We start from the raw sequence: 19,244 nt of genomic DNA on the forward strand, positions 1-19,244 counted from the left end.
AAAGCTGTAATAATCAAGACCGTATTGCCTGAGGGCAAACCCAGAGTGTTACGTGTATAGTCAACTAATTTTCAACAAGGGTGCTAAGAACATGAGGATGCCTAACTCACACAATCTACAAAAATTAACTCAAAGAGCTAAAACTATAAAACGTCAGAAGAACATACATAGTTGTAAATCTTCATGATTTCAGGTCAAGAAATGGATAAGACAGCAAAAACAAGCAATAAAAGAAAGAAACATTAGATTTCAAAATTTAAAATTTTCATTCTTCTAAGGAAATCACCATGAAAGTGAAGAGCACAGAATGAAGCAAATACTTGCAAATCATTTATCTGACAATGTTTCAGCTTCCTCTGGAGGATATAAATTTCCTAACTCATTGCATTGCAGGGACTTAATAATAAGAGACAATCCAATTAAAAAAACAGGCAATGAACTTGAATAGACATTTCTCAACAGAAGTCACGAGGCACATGAAAAGATGCTCAACATTATTAGTCATCAGGGAAATTAAAACCACAATGAGGTACCAATTCTCACCCACTAGAATGGCTGTAATGAAAAAGACAACAGGCCAGGCACAGGGGCACCGGGGCTCGCGCCTGTAATCCCAGCACTTTGGGAGGCCAAGGTGGGTGGATCACGGGGTCAAGAGATTGAGACCACCCTGGCCAACATGGTAAAGCTCCGTCTCTACTAAAAATACAAAAAGTAGCTGGGTGTGGTGGCACGTTCCTGTAGTCCCAGCTACTTGGGAAGCTGAGGCAGGAGAATCACTTGAACCCAGGAGGCAGAGGATGCAGTGAGGTGAGATCATGCCACTGCACTCCAGCTTGGCGAGAGAGCGAGACTCTGTCTCAAAAAATAAAAAAATAAATAAATAGGCAAAAGACAACAATAGGTAAGGGCTGACAAGGATGTGCAGTAACTGAAACCTTCCCCAAATTGCTAGCGGGACTGTAAAAGGTTGCAGACACTTTTAGTGGTGTACTATATGACCCAGCACTTCCATGTCTAGGTATATACCCAAGAAAAATGAAAAACCTATGTCCTTATAACAGCTTGTATACATGTTTGCAGCAGCATTATTCGTAACAGCCAAAAAGTGGAAACAATGCAAATGTCCATCAACAGATGAATAAACGAACGAAACATGGTGAGTGGATGTGGCGGCTCACACCTGTATCCTAGCCCTTTGGGAGGTTGAGGCAGGACTGATGGAGGCCAGGAGTTCACGAGCAGCCTGTGCACACGGTGAGACCCTGCCTCTACAAAAATAAAATGAAATAATTAGCCAGGTGTGGTGGCAAGCATCTGTGGTCCCAGCTATTCGGGAGGCTGAAAGCAGGACTGTCAGAGCACAGGAGTGAGCCACGTTTGCGCCAGTGCACTCCAGCCCAGGTGGCAGAGTAAGACCTATTTCAAAACGAACAAAACAAAACAAGCCCCCAAGTGTGGTATATCCATGCAACGAAATAAGATTCAGCCCTTAATACGAGCGATGCTCTGACATACTATGACATGAAAGAAACCTGAAAACGTGTTAAAACAAGCCAGTAAGGTCACAAATTTATAGCTGATATAAATGATTCCATACAAATGATTCCACTTACATGAAATGTTCAGGAAAAAAAATTCCAGAGACAGATTAGATTAGTGGTTGGCCAAGGCTGGGGGAGGAAAGGCAGGACAGGGAGTGACTTCGTAGGGTTTCCTTTTTGGGATGATGACACTGCTTTGAAATTAGATATTGGTGATGGTCACACAACACCGTGAATATATTAAAAACCACTGAACTGTACACTTTAGAAGGTTGAATTTTCCATAATGTGAGTTATATTTTAATAAAACTGTTAAGCAAAAGAAGTCATAAAAGCGCCATCTGTTTTGCAGGCACTGATTTTTAATTAAGCTGCTTCTCAAAACAGGCAACTCCATGCACTATGCTTCTGAGAGAACAGAACCACCAATGAGATAGATAAATTTTATTACAAAGTTGAAAATGGTTATAGCTCTGATTAATTCTTACAGAAATTAATCACAATAGCAACATTAATTTCTAATTTATTTAAGAATGCTAGTAACAGGCTAGGTGCAGTGGCTCATGCTTGTAATCCCAGCACTTTAGGAGGCCAAGGCAGGTGGACCACTTGAGGTCAGGAGACTATCCTGGCCAACATGGTGAAACCCAGTCTCTACTAAAAATACAAAAACTTAGCTGGGCATGGTGGCGGGCGCCTGTAGTCCCAGCTACTCAGGAGGCTGAGGCAGGCGCTTGAACCTGGGAGGCGGAGGTTGCAGTGAGCAGAGATGGCGCCACAGCACTCCAGCCTGGGCAACAGAGCAAGGAGAGACTCTGTCTCAAAACCNGGCTCATGCTTGTAATCCCAGCACTTTAGGAGGCCAAGGCAGGTGGACCACTTGAGGTCAGGAGACTATCCTGGCCAACATGGTGAAACCCAGTCCTCTACTAAAAATATAAAAATTAGCTGGGCGTGGTGGTGCACACCTGTACTCCCAGCTACTCAGGAGGCAAGGAGAATCACTTGAACCTGGGAGGCGGAGGTTGCAGTGAGCAGAGATGGCGCCACAGCACTCCAGCCTGGGCAACAGAGCAAGGAGAGACTCTGTCTCAAAACCACCAACCAACCAACCAAACAGCTAGCTAATAACAGTCCCTGGATACCGAACTTTATAAATGTCACTCTAAGAGGTAGACAAATTCAAATCCTAATCTGTGAATATAACCTTCTTTGGAAATAAGATCTTTTGTGGATGAAGTCACACTGGATCAGGGCAGGCCCCAACACAGTGACAGGTGTTCTTATTTAAAAAAGGAAACTGTGCTGCTGCTGACACCCTGAGTTTGCACATCTGGCGTCCAGAACTGTCAAATATTCACTTAGGTTTTCCTTAGCACCCGCCTCCCGCCAAGTGTGTGGTAATCTGTTACAGCAGTCCTAGAAAACGAACAGTTACTATGCAGTAACTGTCTTGGTCTGTTTTCCACTGCTTGTAACAGAACACCTGAAACTGAGTAATTAGTAAAAACTAAAATGCATTTCTTATCGCTGTGGAGGCCAGGAAGCCCATGGTCCAGGGACAGCCCTGGTGAGGCCTTCTCACTGGTGAGGACTCTGCAGAGTCCGCAGGCGGTGCGGGGCATCACGAGGATAGGGGAGAGGCTCGGGGCTCCCTCCTGTAAAAAGTCACCAGGGCCCCTCCCACAATAAACCACTCATCATCCATTCTTGAAGGCCGAGCTTGCACGATCCAATCACCTCTTAAAGGTCCCACCTCTCAATACTGTTGGGGATAAAGGGAAAACACGAGTTTGGACGGGACATTCAAACCACAGCACCTACTTACAACCATACACACTCATTCAGTGCAGTGCTTTTCCAACATTGGGCATCCAAATTGAAAACGAACAGTATTTTTATGGTAAATTTGGATAACAACCACACATAAACATAAAAGTCAACACCTTTGGGTCTGAGATCTATTTTCATATGAAGGTTACTTTACCTTTCCAAGCATTCTGCCTAGGAAGTAGTAATGTCTGGCAAAAGAATCTCCCACAAGCATCTGAGCAGCCGGGTTGGGGTACAGAAGCCCTTCATTAGTAGTCTTAAAGAACCCCTGGTTGGGGTTAAATCCTGACTTCAGTAGTTCATTTAAAAACTCTCTGAAAATACCACCACCGTCAATGCCAGCTTCATCCAGGCCATGGGCATTGAGCAAGTGTACACGGATCCGCTTTTTCAAATCAGGCTCTGTTCAGAGAGATGGGAGGTGAGGAGGAAAGACGTTACAAGAAAGCAGTCACATAAACTGGCCTTGCAGTAAAGCTTGGGGAGGTGGCGAGGATCTTAGGGACGTTTTAATGTAGGACTCAAAACAGCAATGATATTATTATCATTATTTTTTGAGACAGGGTCTTGTTCTGCCACCCAGACTGGAGTGCAGTGGCGGGATCTCAGCTCACTGCAACCTTCACCTGGGTTCCAGCAATTCTCCTGCCTCAGCCTCCCGAGTAGCTGGGACTACAGGCACCCTTCACTATGACTGGCTAATTTTTGTATTTTTAGTAGAGACAGGGTTTCACTATGTTGGCCAGCCTGGTCTAGAACTTCTGACCTCAAGTGATCCACCCGTCTCGGTCTCTCAAAGTGCTGGGATTACAGGTGCGAGCCACCGCACCTGGCCCAGCAATGATATTAAAGAGACAATGAGATAGACTAACCAAGATTTTCCCCAGAGTCTAAAATGGAAAAAAGAGGGAAGGCATGGAATGAGGAGAAAAGAAGAATGTTCACAGGATATAATAAAATTATCCCCCACATTCTAAAGGACATAGCTGAGTAAAAATGCCTGCCGAGGAGGAGAGCAGAATTAAGGACATAGACTGTTAGTGGAACAGATCATCATACCAAGAAAAATTAACGAATGTCAGTGAAGTTAACATGAAACCGACCCTCTGAGTGAGGTGAATGATCCACAAGCTCTTAGGAGTCGGTCCTCCAGTATCTACAGCAAGCTTATCCTCAACCTGTGGTCCATGGGCTGATGTGGCCCAGGATGGCATTGAACGAGGCCCAACACAAATTCAAACATTCTTAAACATGAGATTGTTTTTGCAATTTTCTTTTTAAAGCTCATCAGCTATCATTAGTGTTAATGTATTTTATGTGTGGCCCAAGACAATTATTCTTCTTCCAATATGGCTCAGGGAAGCCAAAGGATTGGACACCCCTGATCTATATGATCTTTCAAAAGCTGTATTTGGCTGAAAAGGAGGGAAAATTACTGGTTATATAATTTGCTACAAAGAGGCAGGGATCAAATGATGAATCTACAGGCCAAGGAAGATCAAGGGCTGCTGGCAAGACCGGAAGCTAAGAATGGATTCTCCTAGAGCCTCTAAAAGGGAACTGTGCAGTTTAAGGCTGGGCGCGGTGGCTCACGCTTGTAATCCCAGCACTATGGGAGGCTGAGGCAGGCGGATCACTGTAATCCGCCTGAGGTCAGGAGTTCGAGGCCAGCCTGGCCAATGTGGTGAAACCTCCACCTCTACTGAAAATACAAAATTTAGCTGGACACTGTGGCACATGTCTGTAATCCCATCTACTTGGGAGGCTGAGCAGAAGAATCGCTTGAACCCGGGGGGCAGAGGTTGCAATGAGCCGAGATCGCAACACTACACCCCAGCCTAGGGGACAGAGCATCAAAAAAAAAAAAAAAAAACCAGGGTAACAAGAGCGAAACTCAAAGTCAAAAAAAAAAAAAAAAAAAAAAAAAAAAAAAAAAGTAAATTAAAAGATTTGTTTTTGTCTGCGCACAGTGGCTCACATCTGTAATCCCAGCACTTGGGGAAGACAAGGCAAAAGGATCACCTGAGGCCAGGAGTCCGAGACCAGCCTGGGCAACACTAGCAAGATCCCATCTCTACAGAATATAAGAAAAGCCGGGCACGGTGGTGTGTGCCTGTAATCCCAGCTACTCAGGAGGATCTCTTGAGCCCAGGAGTTTGAGGCTGCAGTGAGCTATGATTGTGTCACTACATTCCAGCCTGGGTGAAAGTGAGATCCCCATCTCTAAAATAAAAATTTTTAAAAACCTCAAAAACAGGCTGGGTGCAGTGGTGCAAGCCTGTAGTCCCAGGACTCTGGGACACCCAGGTGGGCGGATCACGAGGTCAGGAGATCAAGACCTGAAACTGTCTCTACTAAAAATACAAAAAACTAGCTGGGCATGGTGATGCATGCCTGTAATCCCAGCTACTCGGGAGGTTGAGGCAGGAGAATCGCTTGAACCCAGGAGGCAGAGGAGGTTGCAGTGAGCCAGGATCGCACCATCGTACTACGGCTTGGGCAACAAGAACAAAATTCCATCTCAAAACATAAAACAAAAAAACAAGGTAGACCAAGGTAAGATGTGCTCTGATAAACAGGATGAATCAGGGAACCGCCATGGGAAAGTAAATGCAATGTCCTTTACCTTTTCTGACAGGGGGAAGGAGAGGAGAATAGAGGCGGGGACAGGCTGCTGCATGAAGTTAGTTAGGGGAGGTGGAAAAGCGACAGCATGTAGCGTGCACTGGACACCTTCGAAGGCCACATTCGCCACTGCCCTGTCGGCTGTGGTGCAGTCATCTAAACCTATCTGCCCCGGAGCGTCTCCAGCGACACGAACGTCTAGAAGCATTCTGGAACCAAGGTTTAGCAGAGTATTTGATAGAACCTCCAGGCAATCTCCTCAAAACCCTGTTTATCCCTATATTGCTATGTACATGTCAGTAATTTTGAAGTTACAGTACCCAGAGTGTAAACAGTCTACAATATGTTTCAAGTAGGACAAATACATTACTGGACTGACTGAGGCTTATAGCCACCACACGGGAATACCAAATTCCCATCCACTGAGTTGGGGTCACTGACTTAATGGGAGAGATGGGGCCACTCTGCACAGCAGTAGGGGTGCAATGCTGCCCTGCCGTGCCCGCCACCTCTGGATCAGTGCCCATGTCACTCTTGGTAATCAGGTAAACACATCTAAGCCATTTGGCTCCAGCTTGCTTTCCTGCTTCTGGAATAAATTTCCTCTGCTTCTGGAAGACATGGTATTTCTGCCCATTAAGTAACAAAATAAAACTAACCAACCCACAAAAGCAGCCAAGTGAGGCTCTCCAGAACTCATGACAGCAGAGTACAGAGCCAGCTCTGCCTCATTCTCACCCAAGATGGCAGCCTGAGCTCCGGCCCCATGGGAGCTGTGTGATCCACTTTATAATTCTTACAGCAATCTCACAAGGGAACGCGATGATTTTTCCCGCTATTCCACACTGCAACAAGACAGTGCAGTGCAGGCAGGGAGTGCGTGGGCATCCCTGTGAGACCTAGCCGTCTCTGCTCTCTGAGCACTGACTGCAGGAGCAGCCATCGACCTCTGTATACTCCACTCAGTCAGCATGCATGTAACAGGGGCTAACATGCACACTTCAGAGAACTGTTCTGAGATGAGAGAGACAACACCTGTGAAGCATGGATTCACTTCGGTGACTGGCTGATACATGCAATCATCACATTCGTCAAAAACACACCTTACCCCACTTCTCTCGCAAGTAAATTAATTATTCTGAGATGATATTTGACTTTACTAATTTGTCTAGCAAAATTCCACATTTTAACACGTGGCTTAATCATTCTTATGGTACTTAAGAGAACATTTATAAAGATTTTAAGCATTACAGCATAAACATTATGAGAAGCTTCTTCCAAATCCCAAATCTTTTCACTTCAATGCAATTATTAGCGTGCACATAGGGAGGTGGGGTGTGATTAGTTTTTGAATACTTTTTAAAGCTTAAGGATTCAGTAGGAAATCTGAGGCTTGTTATTACTGAATAGTAACATCAAAAAATCATCTACAGGGAGTGGTTTTAAAATTAATTTTAAATTGCTGGTAAATAAGAGACACATTCTACTTTGGCTGAAAATCCAGCCCCCTTCTTGCAAGTGCTCCCCCCAGCACCTGTGCCCTGAGAGCTCCCTCACCCGCAGACTCAGCTCCTCCTTTAGATGAACTTGAAATCTGCTAATAAAAATATAACATAAAACTATTAGAACTGATTTATAATGTACTGTGGGATCCCAAGTACGAGAGTGCGACTGTTTTCAAAAGTATGTTCATCTACACCTCTCAGTTAGATGATTAGTTAGGAGTGAAGTACCTAGTCTCATCTCATTCACGCAAAATATTCTGAAAATTCGATCTGCTAGGCAAGGGGATCCTGGCCCTGTGGAGAGGCCACAGCCTGTACTCAGACCTGAGTTCACTCAGTCTCAGCTCATGACACTCAGCATCAGGGGCCATGGCGAGGATTCAAAGACAACAGTAAATTATGTAAAAACAATAATAGCTTGGAATAGAGCAAGGAAACAACTGGTGTCAGCTTTCCTCCACCACTGTTCCAACATGAAAAAATTAACTCTTTACGTAAGCAATAAAAAGTATTTGAAATCAGAGGTTTCGTTTCCTTACAAGAAAATTAAATTTTTTTAGAAGAAAAGGCAATTGTCATTTCACATCTGACAACCTATCACCTTCCAAAAATCAGGTAAGATGATTTCATTTTCAGCCTACGCTTTCATTCTACTCCCCTGTGCACTGACCTACACTGAATTAATGTAGCATCATAAGCACAACATTTGAAGTTAAAACTGCTAAGATATTAAAGGTGATAGCACACAACTTTAAAGACTAAGTATCAAATATTAACATAAGACAAAATGTGTCGTGATCTCCAAACGCTATCCAAATTACTGCTACAGTGTAATCCTCCTTTACTAATGGTACTGTCATTGAAGCACACTTATCTTTTTATAAAGTAACTTGGATTGTAATGGCACTTATTTTACTATATTCAATTTGGCTTACAATTTATTTATTTATTTATGGAGACATCTGGGAATATCCTCATGAATACAATTTATGATTTTATATAAATATGCATTTATTAAAAAAATGCACAATGTAAATGGCTCCCATCAAGATTTTTAGAATTATAGCTTGCAAACTAAATTTTAGGAGCGGAAAATGGGAGGTTGGGAACTGGTTAAGTTTCCTCCCCTTTAAAAATAATTAATACTTTTTAAATGCTTCTATTACAGTAACTGTCCATTTTAGAAATATTATTTGACAACATATGTCTCCCAAATCTGACTTGCAATACTGTTTTTTGGAGACAGGGCCTGGCTCTACTGCCAAGGCTGGAGCAGTGGCACCATCAGGTTCAACTGTAGCCTTGACCTCCCAGGCTCAAGCCATCCTCCTGCCCCAGCCTTTCGCACACCAGGTACAACAGGGGCACACTAACATGCCCTGAGCAGCTCACTGTTTCTATTTCTGTTGAGGCAGGGTCTCAGTCTGACGCACAGGCTGGTCCCACTCCTGAGCTCAAGTGATCCTCTTGCCTCAGTATTCTGAAGAGCTGGGATTATAGGTAGGTGTGGGCCACCATGCCCAGCCTCACATTTCAGTTTTTAAAAGTCATTATGGAACAAGATGATGGACACTAATTTTTAAAGAACCATCATTTTCTAAAACAATTCCCCAGCCTCCACCCGCGAAATAATACACGGAGAGAATTATATATACCATTTTCTGGAGAAAGTTTGTCATAAGCATCTTCATAAATGTAATTTCTTCTTATTGTGACATTAATTCCATCCAGAAATGGACCATCTCCTTGAACTTCCTGCTTATCTGCATAAATCAGTCTCTGAAAGATCTAACGAACAAGGAGAGCTTGTAAGGTTATTAGAAACAAAAGGCCTGTTACAAGCTACCAAAGAAAAAAGTGCTAAATCTTATTTTTTATATCTTCATAAATTCTGAAATCAATGCTAATAGTCATGGTATCAAATCTTGATTTTTCGTAATAAATGTATAGATAATATATAATGTATATCATATTTAAATATTTCTAATGTTGCTCCTTTGCCCAGTTTAAAATAAATTTTAAAAATTTGGCCAGGCACAGTGTCTCATGCCTATAATCTCAGCTACTCAGGAGGCTGAGGCAGAGAACCTGGGAGGCAAAGGTTGCAGTGAGCCAAGACTGTGCCATTTCACTCCAGCCTGGGCGACAGGGTGAGACTCTGCCTCAAAAATAAAATAATTAAAATTAAAATTAAAACCCCGGCCAGGCATGGTGGCTCACGCCTGTAATCCAAGCACTTTGGAGGCCAAAGCGGGCAGATCACCTGAGGTTGGGAGTTCAAGACCAGCCTAGCCTCACCGGCATGGTGAAACCCCATCTTAAAAGTAAATAAATAAATAAATAAATAAACAATCAAAACCCCATGTTACAGAATATTTTCATTCATAACAACTTAGGAAAGAACAGCTTTGTAAAAGCTGTATACTAACATTAGCGGAAATATCTCTACGATAAAATCCAAATAATTTTTTTGATGTTAAAAATCCAGCAGAGGGAGCTCAGGAATTATGTAAGTGTGTGCTTGTGCATGTGTGTGTGAACACACGCAGGGAGGGTTTAGTGAAGACATGAACAGTTTCAAAAGAAACTCTTTTGTTCACCCTATAAACAGAGTGTACAGGACTAAAAAATACACTCTTGAAGCCATTACTAGAAAACGGAACCAAGTAATCTTTAGAAATTTGCTAAAATAGTTGACAAACAAAAACATTTTAAAATTTGGAAACAGATATATGTAAACAAAACTTTGTGTATCAAAGACACCAGAAAAGGAATTAAGATATTTGTTCATTTATCATTTTTAATAAAAAATAGTGTTTCTGGGTCGGGTGCAGTGGCTCATGCCTGTAATCTCAGCACTTCAGGAGGCCCAGGTGAGAGGATGGCTTGAGCCCAGGAGCTTGAGGCTGCAGTGAGCTATGATCACAGCACTGCTTTCCAGCTCAGGTGACAGAGTGAGATCCAGAGAAATAAAAATAAAACCGCATTTCTGAATAAACAAACATGAATGTACAGAAATGCATCTTCACAAAAAATTTGCATTTTCAAAAACAATGCAAAAAATTTTCCCCCTCTTTGAGATACGATCTTGCTTTGTTCCCCAGGCTGGAGCGCAGTGGCGTGATCTTGGCACACTGCAACCTCTGCCTCCCAGGCTCCAGCAATCCTCCTACCTCAGCCTCCCGAGTAGCTGGGACTACAGATGTGTGTCACCACGCCCAACTAACTTTTGTATTCTTTGTGGAGACAGGGTTTCACTATGTTGCCCAGGCTGGTCTCAAACTCAGGGGCTCGATCCACCTGCCTTGGGCTGGTAATCCCAAAGTGCTGGGATTACATCCAAGAGCCACCGTACCCAGCCAAACAATGCAACGTTTACTAGAGAAAAAGGAAGTTAGACCCTCATTATAAGAAATCAATAGTGTAAAAGGTCTTTCAACCAGTTTTAACTAAGGAAATACTTTCAGTTTGTAAAAAGAGGTATATAGTTGGGGTTTTTCTTTTTCTTTCTTTCTTTTTTTTTTTTTTTTGTGAGATGGAGTCTTGCTCTATTGCCAGGCTGGAATGCAGTGGCATGATCTCGGCTCACTGTGACCTTTACCTCCCATGTTCAAGCAATTCCCCTGCCTTGGCCTCCTGAGTAGCTGGGACTACAGGCACATGCCACCACGCCTGGCTAATTTTTTGTATTTTAGTGGAAACAGGGTTTTACTGTGTTAGCCAGGATGGTCTCAATCTCCTGACCTTGTGATCCACCCACCTCAGCCTCCCAAAGTGCTGGGATTACAGGCATGAGCCACCGTGCCTGGCTACTCTGGTTGGGTCTTATAAATCATTCTTTTTCTCATTTTCAACATAATGAGAAAAATATGTTATATGATCAGCTAGGCACTAGGCACCTTTAGAGATTTCTTTGGTGGGTGTGTTAATTTCTTAACACTAATATGGTAAGTAGTGACAATAAAGAAAATGAATTGCATACCTTTACTCGCTCCTCAAACGGAACCACAAAAGGCAACTCTGTCAGGACGGCGAGCTGTCTTTCCTCAGATACAGACAGTGGTGGGGACTCCAAACCCACTATAAAACATTTTAAAACCTTAATTAGTTCACTTGTAGTTTCCCATGCATTCCTACTGACAATTTTTAAGGTCAAGATTCATATAATTATCCTTATTAACCCAAGTATCTAAATCAGGTTCCATGAACACATCCCCCTTCCTCAGGCCCAGTGCATCATCTTTCAGGTCATCGTATACCCATAAGCCACGCACAGTGTAGGATCAGCACCAAAGTCTTCAGTGGTTCCCTCAATGCATACCTTGACCTAATATTGAAGATGTCCTAATCAAGAACTACACTTCCATTCCAGCTATCAGGTCTCAAGGGCACAGCTGGCTCTAGCACTGGCGACAAAGCCCAATGCAGCCAGATCTGGCAGTGAATGTGCCCTTGGCCACCTCCGTGCACTTTTCCTCCCACGATGGCAACACAGTTCCTCCCAGGCCAAGTGTGTGTGCCTAAGATGGTGCCTGGGAGAAGGCTGTGAACACAGTGGGCCCCAGGCAGTATTCATGAATAAACACGTATCCCATTCCTTTCCAACAACACATTGTAACTTGGCCTTTTAAAACTCATTTCAAGGAGCTGGGCATGGCGGCTTATACCTGTAATCCCAGGCTGAGGTGACAGCATCCCTTGAGCTCAAGTTTGAGAAACGGGTCAACACGGCAAGATCCTGCCTCTATAATTTTTCTTTTTTTTTAATTAGCTAGGCATGGGGGCACCTGCTTATAGTCCCTGCTACTCAGGAGGCTGAGATGGGAGGACTGCCTGAGTCTGGGGAGTTCAAGGCTGCAGTGAGCTGTGATGGCACCACTGCACTCCAGCCTGGGTGACAGAGTAAGATCTTGTCTCAAAAAAAAAAGGAATAAGTAAGGTGTTAGGCGAAGGTATCTTAGACATCATATTTCAAAGCACTATTTCATTAAAGAAAAAAATGGTAAATGGGATTCTATCAAAATTTAAAACTTCTGCTCCTTGAAAGACAATGCTAATAAAAGAAAAAGACAAGCCAAATTAGGATAAAATATTTGCAAATCACTTATCTGATAAACCACATCCAGAATAGCTTTAAAACTCTCAAAATTCAGTAACTAAGACACATGTTCATTGGGAGTGTATGGTGGCTCACACCTGTAATCATACTATTTTGGGAGGCCAAGGTGGGAAGATCTCTTGAGCCCAGGAGTTCAAGGCCAGCCTAGACAACATATGGAGACTCCATCTCTACAAAAAAAATTTAAAAATTAGCTGGGTGGTCAGAGCTACTTTGGAGGCTGAGGACTGAGGCCAGAATATCACTGAAGCCCAGGAACTCAAGGCTGCAGGGAGCTGTGACTGTACCACTGCACTCCAGCCTGGGCAACACAGTGAGAATCTGTCTCAAAAAAAAAAAAAAAAAAACCAAGAAAACAAAAGAAAAAACCAAATTCATGAAAAAGATACTGCATACCATTAGTTGGCTGGTAGGTACAAATTAAAACCACAATGAGATACCATTTTCCAACTTTTATAATGGCCAAAATAAAATTTTTTAAAAAATGACAACTGTAAGTGCTAGTGAGGATTGGGAACAACAGGGGCTCTCATTCATTGCTGGTCTGAATGCAAAGCGGTGCGGCCACCTTGGAAAACCGTTCTGCAGTTTCTCATAAAGTTAAACATAAACTTGCCAAATGTCTCAAGATTCTTACTCCCAGTGAAACTTACTCCATGTCAAACAAAATGTATGTGAGCAGAAAAACCTGTACATAGATGTTTATAGCAGCTGTACTCATAATTCCCAAAGACTGAAAACATAACCAAATGTCTTTCAACCAATGCATGGATTCAAACTGTGGTGCATCGTCACACTGAACACTGCTGAGCAACAAGGGAACAAACAACCGACCCGCACAGCACCCTCAAATGCACCGTGCTGACCCGAAGAGCTGGGAGCAGACTGCACAGCATGGTTTCCCTTGGAAGCCTTTTGCAAAAGGCACGGTGACAGGGACAAAACACAATTGGTGGCTGCCGAGGAGGTGGCCGCAACGGAGCTAGAGGCGATTTTTGGGGTGATGAAACTACTCAACATGGTGGCTTCTGGTGGGGGTGACACGGCTGTATATAACAGATCTGTAGACTGAAGGAGTGAATTTTACAATGTGTAATTCATACCTCAATGACCCCACGTCCCAGAGAACTCACCATCCAGGGTGGACTGCAGCGGGCCTATCCTCCCCATCCGCCGGAACCTCCACACATGTCTGGATGCTGGTACATAGAGCTGCGTGACCTGTGGGGGCAATCCTGCTTCAGAACTCACCTTTGCCCCAGCACACGCCTGAACAGAACTGGGGCTAGATGTTTCTCTCCCGTGGCTGGGCCTTCTCTCTGACCTCATCCTTTACGTCCTTTTGGTCTGCCTTTTCCCATCCTTTCTCATGCTGGCCGCCCTTCCATACTTTTACAGCTAACTATGTTTTCTAATACACCCCAAAGAAATCTCTGATTGTCTTATCCAGTGATGCAGAATATCTAAACACAGCAAATATAATGGCTTTACGAAGCAAAGTATTATCACCTTAAAAATTATCATCAAAGGTGCACTTTCTAACTTTTTTCAATTTGCTTGAGGTAGTATTCAAATAAAATAGATAAAGTATATTTTCTCCTATTTTTCATCTGTCAGTTCCTCTCACCCCTTATTTTTGGTCCTTGTCTTTTTTTTTTTTTTAAATTTTTGATCCAGGATCTTGCTCTGTTGCCTAGGCTGCAATGCAGTCGTGTGACTTCAGCTCACTGGTTTCAAGCAATCCTCCCACCTCAGCCTCCTCAGTATCTGGGACTACAGGCACATACCATCATGCCTGGTTAATTTTTGTAGAGTCGGGGTTTTGCTATCTTGCACAAAGACTGGTCTTGAACTCCCGAGCTTAAGCAATCTGCCTGCCTCAGCCTCCCAAAGTGCTTGGGTCACAGACATGAGCTGCCACTCCCAGCCAGCCCTTGCAATTTTATCTTTTTTTAGATGGAGTCTCATTTACTCTGTCACTCAGGATAGAGTGCACTGGCCTGACTGTGGCTCCCTGCAACCTCTGCCTCAGCCTCCCAAGTAGCTGGGATTCCAGGCGCACGCCACCATGCTCAGGTAACTTTCGTATTTTAGTAGAGATGGGATTTCACCATGTTGGCCAGGCTAGTCTTGAACTCCCTACCTCAGGTGATTCCCTTCCCTTGGCCTCCCAAAGTGCTGGGATTACAGGTGTGAACCACCACACCCGGCCACCCTTACAATTTTTTTTTTTTTTTTTTGAGATGCAGTTTCGCTCTTGTTGCCCAGGCTGGAGTGCAGTGGCATGATCTTGGCTCACTGCAACCTTTGCCTCCAGGTTCAAGCGATTCTCCTGCCTCAGCCTCCCAAGTAGCTGGGAGTACAGGCATGTGTCACCATGCCCGACTAATTTTGTATTTTTGGTAGAGACAGCGTTTCTCCACGTTTGTCAGGCTCGTCTCAAACTCCTGACCTCAGGTGATCTGCTCATCTTGGCCTCTCAAAATGCTGGGATTACAGGTGTGAGCCACCACACCTGGCCCACCCTTGCAATTTTTAATGAAGAAACTTTTATCCTGTAGAATCTCCTATAATCTGGATTTTGTTAGTTGCACCCTCGTAGTGTTGTTAAACACGCACTTCTAACCCGTTTCCTGTAATTTTGTAGTTAGATGTAGAGGTTCCACCGCATTTAGATTTAACTTTCTGGTGAGAATGTTTCCTAAGTGGTGGGATGCTCGTTTATCGAGAGGCCGCCATGTCTGTTATCACTGCAGAGGTGAAAGCTACTACAAGTTTGGGTGTGTGCACTGTACTACCAGTTGGTGATGAGAAGGGACTTGTGCCAAAATATAATTCAATTAAATCACCAAACATACTGCTGGGTTTAGCGGACATTTTTCCACAGCACAACTTTCTGGAGTAAGGAGGAGGTGCAGTCATTTACATTCTGGCAGCACACCCTCCTCTCCTGGGAGGCTAACGCACCGCCAGACCAGCAGACCCTGGGCATGCGCTACACCTGGAGTTGCACTGCCCTGGTCATCTCCTTCACCAGAGCCTGCAGGGCAGGCTGATTTCAGTTTACAAAAACCCTTTTCACATAGTATTGTCTAGATACTTTTATGCAAAAGATCACACATCATCAACTATCTGGTTTGCCTAAGCTATAGTTTATAAATAAAAGGTAGATTAAATGTTTGAGTACTTCTTTTTATCCAAAACAATATTCAAAATAATGAGATTGTTCCCTTGCATCCTACAAATATGACAATTAAGGGTTTTGTTAGCATCCTTACAAACTCAAGGCTTAGCTGCTTTGATGAATGCCTCAAGTTTCTGCCCATGACCAGCTGGAGACAGGCTCCCAACCCTGTCTCACAACCCCAGCCAGCCTGCAATGGCTTCCATGCTCTCCAGCGTGACAGGATACTCCACACCCATCTTGTAGGGTCTTCCCCAGACCTGGAGCCAAGCACCGTGCCCAGGACTGCTTCTTTTGCTGAGAAACATGCAGTGACTGTGGCCTGGGCCCTGGAGGTTCACTGCTGCAGGGTCTGCCACCACTGCTACACCTTGTCAGCAGGCAGAGTTGGAAGCCACAGGCTTAACTTATAAGTATCTCGTGAGGACATAGTCATGCTTAAGAAATTGTTCTGAAACACTCCTGTTTTCTCTCCTCTAATATTTCTGTGACATGATTTCTTTTACACCCTCCACCACTCCATCTCCTACTCCCAAGATTCTGAAACAAATCCAGTTAGGACTTTTTCTTAAGAACAAACCTGAAAATACCTATTGCCTTTGTTAATGCAGTGTCCTCCATGTCACTTAAATTTTTTGGTTCTTTTTTTGAGACAGAGTCTTGCTCTGTTGCCCAGGCCAGAGTGCAGTGGCGCAATCTTGGCTCACTGCAACCTCCGCCTCCTGGGCTCAAGGGATTCTCATAACTTAGCCTCTAGAAAAGCTGGGACGATGGGGGGCACTTATCATGCCTGGTTAATTTTTGTATTTGCTTTTTTCTTTTTGGAGAGAGAGTCAGTCTTGCTCTGTTGCCCAGGCACAATCCAGGCTTACTGCAACCTCCAGCTCTAGGACTCAAGTGATTATCCTGCTTCAGCCTCCGTAGTAGCTAAAATTACAGGTGCCTGCCACCACACCCGGCTAATTTTTGTATTTTCACAAGAGACAGGGTTTTTCCATGATTGTCAGGCTGGTCTCGAACTCCTGACTTCCGGTGATCCACAAACCTCCACCTCCCAAAGTGCTAAGGTTACAGGCATGAACCACTGCACCCGGGCACTTACATTTTTTACTAATGTGTCATACTACTGAATCTGCTTTGGATGTTGGTGTAATTTTCAAATTTGTCTTTGTTCTTTTAGAAAATCAAGAATAAAGGACTGGTGTGGTGGCTCACATCTATAATCACAGCACTTTGGGAGGCCAAGATAGGAGGATCACTTGAGGCCAGGAATTTGAGACCACCATGGGCAACATAGCAAGACTGTCTTTTTTTTTTTTTTTTTGAGACGGAGTTTCGCTCTTGTTACCCAGGCTGGAGTGCAATGGCGCGATCTCGGCTCACCGCAACCTCCGCCTCCTGAGTTCAGGCAATTCTCCTGCCTCAGCCTCCTGAGTAGCTGGGACTACAGGCACGCGCCACCATGCCCAGCTGATTTTTTGTAGTTTTAGTAGAGACGGGGTTTCACCATGTTGACCAGGATGGTCTCGATCTCTTGACCTCGTGATCCACCCGCCTCGGCCTCCCAAAGTGCTGGGATTACAGGCTTGAGCCACCGCGCCCAGCCTAGCAAGACTGTCTTAAAAAAAAAAAAAAAAAAAAAAAAAAGGCCGGGCGCGGTGGCTCACGCCTGTAATCCCAGCACTTTGGGAGGCCGAGGCGGGTGGATCACAAGGTCAAGAGATCGAGACCATCCTGGTCAACATGGTGAAACCCCGTCTCTACTAAAAATACAAAAATTCAGCTGGGCATGGTGGCGCGTGCCTGTAATCCCAGCTACTCAGGAGGCTGAGGCAGGAGAATTGCCTGAACCCAGGAGGCGGAGGTTGCGGTGAGCCGAGATCGCACCATTGCACTCCAGCCTGGGTAACGAGCGAAACTCCGTCTCAAAAACAAAAAACAAAAAACAAACAACAACAACAAAAAAGAAAAATTAGGTATAAGATCTCTCTCTTTTAAGTACTGAACATATATTTATTAAGACTAATGAAAGCAAAATATTTTTCAACCTCAACAAAGAATCATTAGGCTTTAATATAATCTCAGGTTAACAATGAAAATTGAGGATCAATAACAAATTCAGAATATCATTTTAAGTCAATGGTATTGCTATATGGCCCCATTAAGTATTTGGCCTAAGAGTTAGTAATAAGGTTTATAATTAATATTAGTTGTATAAGTCATAAAATAAATAATTTTAAAGAGCTTAATTTTTCTCCCCAGAAAGACAAAAGCTGAACATATATTTTAAATAATAAACATTAAAAAGATTCTTGAATAACACCTTATCTGCTTTAATATCTTCTTGTTCTGACAGCCAGTGGTTTGGAGGACAAAAATTTCTCCTTGTGTCTCTGGACTTCAACATTTTCACTAGATTGGTGATGACCTGAAAAGAAAGAGCAGGTCCGTGTCACGCATGTGAGCTTGGCAGTGAGCTGCACAGTGAGCAAATCCATTCACTTCAAGGAGGCCCAGACAGCGGTGGTGCAGGAACCCAGGTCGAGCTGGACACCAGACCCGCTCACAGAAAAGGGCTTCTTTCTGCTATCACAAAAATGTGTACAAAGCAGTTATCTGCCAACAGATACGTGCAGAACAACAAACACAAATACATGTACACGTAATTCTTTAGGTTACAAGGGAGGTGGCGATGAAGCTTTGAAACACAAATTTGGTGGCAGCTAAATATAAGAACTCATGAACACAAGGAAAGAACAGATACTGGGGTCTACTCAAAGGGAGAGGAGGAGGGGCAGAAAAGATGACTACTGGGGACGGAGCTTAACACCTGGGTGATCTAATAATATGTACAAAAACACCTGTGACATATGTTTATCTATGTCACAAACCTTCATATATACCCCCAATCTTAAAAAATTGAAAAACAAACGAAAAACCCCACAAATCCGCAAATGTCTTAGCTCATCAGAGTTATAACGAAAGATGTCTCTAAGTGGTGCAATTCTGTAAAACCTTTTCCTGAAACAGCATTTCTTAGTTTTCTGAGAAATAATTACTAAGGGTACTAGGGGAAAAAGCAGCACCCCAGGTATCACTGTCACATCCCCCAAAGAGAAAGACAATCCAACATTTGCCTCATGGAAGCAAATGAAGTTAGGTTTATTTCTGATCATAACTCCAGAAAAATCAAGTCTGATCTCCTTGATAACCTTTCTAAACAGTCTGGCCTGGACATACTTCACTGTATCATCATGGCTTGGTCTTTTATTACAGTTTTTAAGTTACAATATTCTTTCAGAACAGCTGCTCTCTAGGTGTGCAGTGAGCTCCTCACAAATAGAATCCAACGAGCCATCTTGGAACCTAGCAGGTGCTAAACAACTGATTTGGGATCAATAATGATAAGTTTTGTAATACATGATTCAAGAGCA

At 43.5% G+C, this 19,244-nt stretch overlaps 1 protein-coding gene across 1 annotated transcript in view; it reads right to left on the reverse strand.

The window, feature by feature from the left end:
- UBE3C (ubiquitin protein ligase E3C) overlaps positions 1-19,244 on the reverse strand; it is a 122,629-nt gene that overhangs the window by 32,276 nt on the left and 71,109 nt on the right. The window contains exons 14-18 of the mRNA XM_017519463.2: positions 18,134-18,238; positions 13,760-13,847; positions 11,490-11,587; positions 9,163-9,295; positions 3,532-3,779 (exon numbers count right to left, since the gene is read on the reverse strand). Of these exons, the coding sequence (XP_017374952.1) occupies positions 3,532-3,779; positions 9,163-9,295; positions 11,490-11,587; positions 13,760-13,847; positions 18,134-18,238 (672 nt within the window). The remainder of the gene's footprint in view (positions 1-3,531; positions 3,780-9,162; positions 9,296-11,489; positions 11,588-13,759; positions 13,848-18,133; positions 18,239-19,244) is intronic.

The sequence above is a fragment of the Cebus imitator genome, unplaced genomic scaffold, assembly GCF_001604975.1.
Source record: "Cebus imitator isolate Cc_AM_T3 unplaced genomic scaffold, Cebus_imitator-1.0 Scaffold20, whole genome shotgun sequence".
Classification (NCBI taxonomy): domain Eukaryota; kingdom Metazoa; phylum Chordata; class Mammalia; order Primates; family Cebidae; genus Cebus; species Cebus imitator.